The following is a 7,042-nucleotide window of genomic DNA, read 5'->3' as shown; positions in this document are numbered from 1 at the left end:
TGGGGGGGAAAGGAACCTCCGGGGACTCCCGAGAGGCGATGAGCTTCGCGAGCTCGGGCCCTCTCCCGCCCCCGGGAGCCGGCAGTGCAGCTCTCCCCAGAGTCTTCCTCCTACTGAGCTCCACGAGGCGGCAGGCAGGCCGTGAACCCCTGCTCTCGTGGCTCAAATCTGTAACTTTGAGCGGACGTTTAGTTTATCCTGTTGAAAGGCACCACTTTTTTTTTTTTAATTGACAGAAACACACACACCCCCAGCTTCTCACCGAGTTGTTGGTTACTATCCACACTGTTTAAAACTGAGCTTCGTTTTTAGATTAGATTATGCATCTTCAGTTTCTAGTACCTGGGACATATTTTGTCTTTTTCTAATAAATTAAGAGATGTTTATTCTACTAAAGATCCAAAATGTCCCACATGGAGGGTGGCGAGCTGATCTATCAGATCCCCTGCTACTCTTCTCTCCACCGAGTGGGCCCGTTTGTGCTGCTGAGTTTTCTGAACGCTAAAATGTTGGTGGCCAACTTTTAGCAGATCAGATTTTAGGAAATAAAATGGTTTAAGACCTATTTTAATATTGCATAGATTTCTCCTGTAAACCCTTTTATTCAAGTGTATTGTTGCTGCTGCTGTACATGGAATGCTAATACTCAAACAGAAAAAAAAAAACCATATTTAGCATAGTTGTAGGGGTTTTTTTTCTTTGCTAATTAATGAATCGTTTGTTTCAGAATCCAATTACAACATCATTAGCATCAATAACAAAGCTCCTGAACATCGCTAAAAGTTACACCAAGTTCAAGTCCTGCCTGCATATGAAGTGTTGTGTTTTCCTGTTCTTTCCCTGAAATTTAGCTCGTACTCTTGTGGCTGTACGCACACCAGTTCACCAAACGAGCATCAGTTACAGAAGGCTATGCTTGTATTGCACATATTTCAGGTTAGAAAGAGCAGGCTGAGCCAGACATGGAAATCCATTGGAGGGCAGCATGCTTGATGTTTGGGGATTTGTTTTTTGGCAGAGCTTTCCAAAAATGAATTGTTTCCCTTTCAAGAATAGGCTATAATCCATCAGCTTCTTGAAATTCAGATTTTCAGCTGAGACTTTAAATGAGAGGCTTCAAACAGTTCAGCTCAGCGACTGAAGGGCTGATCAGTAATCTGATCTTTGTTCTTCAGGGTGAAAATCTTGGACTACTTCAACACAGCTGTCAGCAAAATCCTGAAGCAAGTCAGAATATCTTGTTTAGAGATTTTGGTAGATCCTTATTTAAATTTTAAACTTAACAAGTAAGTTTGGGGCATTAAAGTGTGTCAAATTTGCAGTGGTCTTTGAAGTATTTTTGAAGCATTTGTATTTTGAAGTCAGACAACAGCTTCTATTTCCCTTTCAGAAATATGCTTTATCTACATAACGTAATAGATCTGTTAAAATTGCCAAATCTGGGATGCCATGAGCACATGAGTCAGTGTAATCCATGCAGTCACTCATCATCCACAAGTAATTTGAGGGCATTCAGATAAAAATACATGATACTGTAAAAAAAGTGATTACTTTATAAATACAGCCAGTATTCTGCAGTGAAGTACCAGATTCCTGAAAAGATATGGGCTGATCTGAAGCATCAGAAGGTGCAGAAGAATATAGATTACCAAGTATTTACCTTTTTTTGTATGAGTTGCCCTGTTTACAAATACCTCCAAGGGTAAGACCTGAAGGATTTAGTTCCATGTGTGTCAAACACTTTTTAAGACAAAAAAAATATATATTTCTTTCTCCACCTATCTATCAAGACTGAAAAGCAGAATTCTGTAGAACATCTAGAACACACAGATGCCCTAGAGCAGCTTGACTTAAAGCAATCCTGGTGAAAACTAAGTACTTGGCTGGATGCCAGGTGTCCACCAAAGCTGCTCTATCACTCCCCTTCTCAGCTGGCCAGGGCAGAGAAAATATAATGAAAAGCTTGTGGGTCAAGATAAGGACAGGGAGACATCACTCAGCAATTACCATCATGTGCAAAACAGACTCAACTTGGGGAAAATTTAATTTATTGCCAATCAAATCAGAGCAGGGTAATGAGAAATAAAAGCGAAATCTTAAAACAGTTTTCCCCCACCCCTCCCTTCTTTTTGGGCTTAACTTTACTCCCAAATTCTCTACCTCCTCCCCCCACAGTGGCGCAGGGGGACGGGGAATGGGGGTTGCGGTCAGTTCATCACACACTGTCCCTGCTGCTCCTTCCTCCTCAGATGGGAGACTCCTCACACTCTTCCTCTGCTCCAGTGTGGGTCCATCCTTTCCATGGGGTGCAGTCCTTCAGGAACAGATTGCTCCAGCGTGGGTTCCCCATGGGGTCACAAGCCCTGCCAGCAAACCTGCTCCGGTGCGGGCTCCTCTCTCCACAGATACTGCCAGGACCCTGCTGCAGTGTGAGCTTCCCATGGGGTCACAGCCTCCTTCCGGCATCCACCTGCTCCAGTGTGGCGTCCTCCCCGGGATGCAAGGGGAGATCTGCTCCACCATGGAGCTCCATGGGCTGCAGGGGAACAGCCTGCCTCGCTATGGAGCACCTCCTCCTGCTCCCTCTTCACTGACCTTGGTGTATGCAGAGTTGTTTCTCTCACATATTCTCACTTTTCTCTTTTGGCTGCTGCTAGTCTTGTGCAGGTTTTTTTCTGCTTCTTAAATAAGTTATCCCAGAGGTGCTACCACCATCGCTGACTGGCTTAGCCTTGGCCAGCAGCTGGTCCATCTTGGAGCCGAGACATAGAGGAGGCTTCTAGCAGCTTCTCTCCACTCCTGCAGTCCCTCCGCTACAAAAACCTTGCCACGCAAACCCAATACTCTTGTTAGCAATTACTGCTGCAGGAGGAACATAGTAACTGAAGTGCCTTAAAGTAAATCCCCAAATCAGAAAACTTTATCTTTCAAAATGCATTTGCTATTTTAGGACTCTTGTCCTGGTTCACCTGTTCCATTAAAAATTATAGCAGGTTGATGAATGTAGTATCTTGCCCGTTGGTTGGGGTTAGACAGGTTTATCTGATCTTAATAATATTTTTCTGATCTTAGTAACATACCTGTCATACTTTACTTTATGCAGAACTCTGTTTATGTCAGAGGTGTGAGGTCTCCTAAACTGACTGTGTCTTTTAAGCGAAAGCACCTTTCTAGAGAAGGTCTTGCCCAGTGATGGCACAATGCAAAAATGCCGTAAGCCTGTACTTTGAGAAATACCCTGTCAGGATAAGCATTAGTATATACAGGATCTATTAGTGCATTCTCTCATTTTAAATGTTAAACCATTTTATCACTTACTCATTCCAGAACCTAATTTTATTTACTGTACCATCTATATGTCAGATGCTGACCTTGAGTATGCCTTTTTAACACGCAGTAAAGTCTTTGAGAAGTATCTGTGACTCTTAAAAACTTAATTCAAACAGTATGACAACTGTGCAATCTGATCAGAAGGACAGACAACCAGCTTGAGCAACTTACATCCCAAACCATTTCTTCTGCTGGCAAGGCCAGTCTAAAGTGTCTGTGGAGCAATATAGTAAGAAAAACAAGTCTGGTTTGGGTCTGCTTCAATAAACTTTACAAAGGCTTCTAAACTGACTCAGCCAGGCAAGACAGAATGCCAACTAAAAAACCTATCAGGGAGTAATAGAGGAGAAGGCTTCTGCTCTTCCAGAAGCAGACTGTTGTCATTGCTAAGTGGGTAGGACTGGTTTTGGAGCTGTCACCTCTGACACGGCCAGTCCCTCATCCCCTTCATTTCCAGGCTGTAATCGTGGCTGCCTGTCCAGGGCCAAATCACTCATACCCTTTTAATCAAAGTAATTTACCTCTAGGTAAAAGTATTCTGGAGGTGTCTGCTTCCTATGAAGTCTACTAAGCTGCACAAGAAAGGAACAAGGAAGCTCTCTAGCGTAAATGCCAGCTTTGATACTGACTTCTTTTTCAGTCTTAGGTAAAAAAGTCTGTTTTCCACAGTTTCCAGGTACTGGTCAGGTCTGATGTGTGTCAGATGGCAAAGAAAATTTGTGGCCACTTAATGTGATTTGAGAGCACATGCTGCACCAGATGATAGAAAATGAATGGAGCTAATGCTTCTTGATCTCTGGTAGTAAATCTGTGTTTCATTTTCCAAGAAATATAATGAGGATAATCCTAATTTATCAGATAAAATTAATCTTCCTGGTGTCTACCAAGGCAATTAATGTTGACACAATATTTTGTTAGGAGAGTTAACTAATATCAACTAGTTAAGAAATCTATCTAATAGTAGCCTAATTGTTCTTTTGCGGCAGATGTAACAAATTAAACTATTTGGTTAATAAGTTCCTAATAAAAATGGGATAGCAAAAACTCCACGAAAATGAAAATACAATTTTAAGTTCAAAGACTTGACAGTTATTGACATTTTGAAACAAACAAACAAAAAATTAAATAAAAGCTAGAGGTAATCTCATAGCTGGGTTCTACCCCTCAGCCTTGAAACTCATCGTGGTAATGATTTCTTCCTGAACTGTCTGAAAAGTGTCTTCCAGATTTGCATATTTCTTTAATCTCTTTTAGATTCATGGTTTTCCTTACATGACTTTTAGCTTTATCACAAATACTATTCTCGTAATAGACAGTCACAGAAAGAAGGCAAGCAAGGACTATCTCTTGGAATTATTTTCTGACTTTCTGATGAGGTGCTTTTACTTGTGCTTCTTTTGTACTTGTGCACATGCTGTTTCCTTATTCTATGTCATTTGACAGAAAACTGACAGCTAGCAGTTCTTGAAAATCTCCTTGAAGTCATCAATTCTCTACCTACCACTATCTTGCATCTTCAGCTGCCTCACCAGTATCTCTTTCTAGATAACCTTTATTCACATGTAACTTAAAAACAAATTCTTCATCTTTCTGTATACCCTCCCTTTTTCATTAGTTCCTCTAGCATCTATATTAATCAATGCTGTCACCCTAACATATTTTGTAGTTCTTTTCCTTCCTTTTGTTCCCTCTTTGCCCGTCTGCAGCACATGCCAATATGCTGCCCATTTCATTTCTATGTTATCTCCAAAATCTGTGTCTTTGAATTCCCATTGTGAAAAGTTTTGTCAAGACTCAATACTACTCTAATTCCATGTAAAAGATTCCCATGGTCATCCCTTTGGAATCTATCCAAATTACTGATATCATTTGGATATCATTTGTTTCCAATTCCCGACTTCCTTTTAAGCCACACTAAGATTTCATATCCTGACATTCCAGGCCTTCTAAAGTTTGGAAATTTCCACATCTAGTTTCTTTCCTATGCTTTCATTCTTCTAACTCATAACAGTTTTAACTTACTTTTGTATCTCCCTTTCCTTCAGTCACTTTTTTTTTTCATATTTCTCCTCTTTAAATTCCTTCCTAAGAAACTAGCTAAAAGGTCTAAATCCTCTACCTTCACCTGGTAAGATCAGCTTGTAATCATTAAAAAAATCTACAGACAAGGAGTGTATCTGTTGCCATTATTGATGCTATCACTGTTCAGATAATAAACAAGTAAAAGATTTTTGTATCGGTCATAAACCAGTGTATTTGAACTACATCTTACCCTTAATTTATGCTTCTTATTAATTCAATTGATATTTATCATGATAATATGACCACCGTTAATTTATTTAATATTCATGTGGATATGCAATTTTATACATAACTACAGGATTTTTCTTATAATTCAGGTCTAATTGTAATTAAAGCATTATCCATATATTTCAACTACAATGGAAGAAGTCCATGACATGCTGAAATGGATATTCAGTATTATATGGGAATAAGAAGTACACTCTCCCAAATCTTACATCATCTGCAAGTTGCAATATGCTTTATCTTTGTTATCATCATAATATGCAACTAATGTAGATTATATTGTTCTGCGCTGTTATTGACCTATGTAGAACTAAAAAGTGAAAAACCTGGTGAAAAATCAGAATCTGCAACAGTAAGACATATTTAGAAGAACTTTTCTGCTTTGGTACTAAATTACCATACTGATAAATATTACTACATTTTATATTTTCAGATCTGTAGATGAAGTCAGAAAAATAGAGTACAAAGCTGCTGTCAAAATCCAGAGCTGGTTTCGAGGATGCAGAGTCCGAGCCTATCTGAGGTAGCATATTAAGCCTATTTTAACCCGTATTTCTATCTTGATTTTCCCAAAATTTCTCGTGGTATTACTTGATTTTAATAAAATGGGAGCATTTGGAAAAAAAACCAAACCTGTTATTTTCCTTTTGAATAGAATTTAATATATGCCGTGCCACTGTAAGAAAGAACAGTTTATGATTTTCAGAACTGCATAAAATTAAAACGGCATGATGCTAATAAGCATCATGGAAATAATCCATCTTCAGAATAGATGCACAGTATTGTTTAAGAAACCTTGGCATGACTGGGAAAAAAACCCCATGTCCCTCAGATATACTGTTAGCAGAGACTTCTTTTATCTCTGTTATTGTTGACATTACAGAAAAATTGCCTAGTGAGTGTATGATAATTGGACTCATTGTAGAAAATTAAGTTGTACTGCTGGATCTGACCAGGTAATTTTAAAAATCTTTCTTTATGTAATTTTCTCCATTTCTAAAGTAGAGATCATGTACAACTACTTTGTTCTGTAAAATGCCATATAGACATTCATATAAATTTTTTGGAAACACTATGATTGGTCCTTTCTCCCAGGAGGCCCTCCACCATTTTTTATGATCATAAGCCCAGTTGGTCAAACTCATATGCTTGAATTTCTGTATCTTCATAAAAATTAAGGCTGCGAGGGATAGGGGTTGTTACATCTTCTAGTTTGACCTCTACTTGCCTGTAGCAAGTAATTTTGTATCATCCAGACATACTGTAGCAAGCCTAAAGAATTATTAGGTTGAACAACATTAATCACTTAATGGCCAATATTTCCCTCATAAAAAGATAGGCTACAGCCATTAGGTGCACTTGTTAAAAAAAGCACTGGTAATCTGTTTCCCATTGCTGGTTCAAG

At 39.0% G+C, this 7,042-nt stretch overlaps 1 protein-coding gene across 1 annotated transcript in view; it reads left to right on the top strand.

The window, feature by feature from the left end:
- Positions 1-38: 38 nt before the first annotated feature.
- SPATA17 (spermatogenesis associated 17) overlaps positions 39-7,042 on the top strand; it is a 94,868-nt gene continuing 87,864 nt past the window's right edge. The window contains exons 1-3 of the mRNA XM_035902204.1: positions 39-208; positions 1,176-1,286; positions 6,071-6,160. Coding sequence (XP_035758097.1) covers positions 39-208; positions 1,176-1,286; positions 6,071-6,160 — 371 coding nt within the window. The remainder of the gene's footprint in view (positions 209-1,175; positions 1,287-6,070; positions 6,161-7,042) is intronic.

The sequence above is a fragment of the Egretta garzetta genome, unplaced genomic scaffold (assembly GCF_000687185.1).
Source record: "Egretta garzetta isolate BGI_Z169 unplaced genomic scaffold, ASM68718v1 scaffold339, whole genome shotgun sequence".
Lineage (NCBI taxonomy): Eukaryota > Metazoa > Chordata > Aves > Pelecaniformes > Ardeidae > Egretta > Egretta garzetta.
Note: the sequence above shows the minus strand (reverse complement) of the source record. Positions and strands in the feature narration are given on the sequence as shown.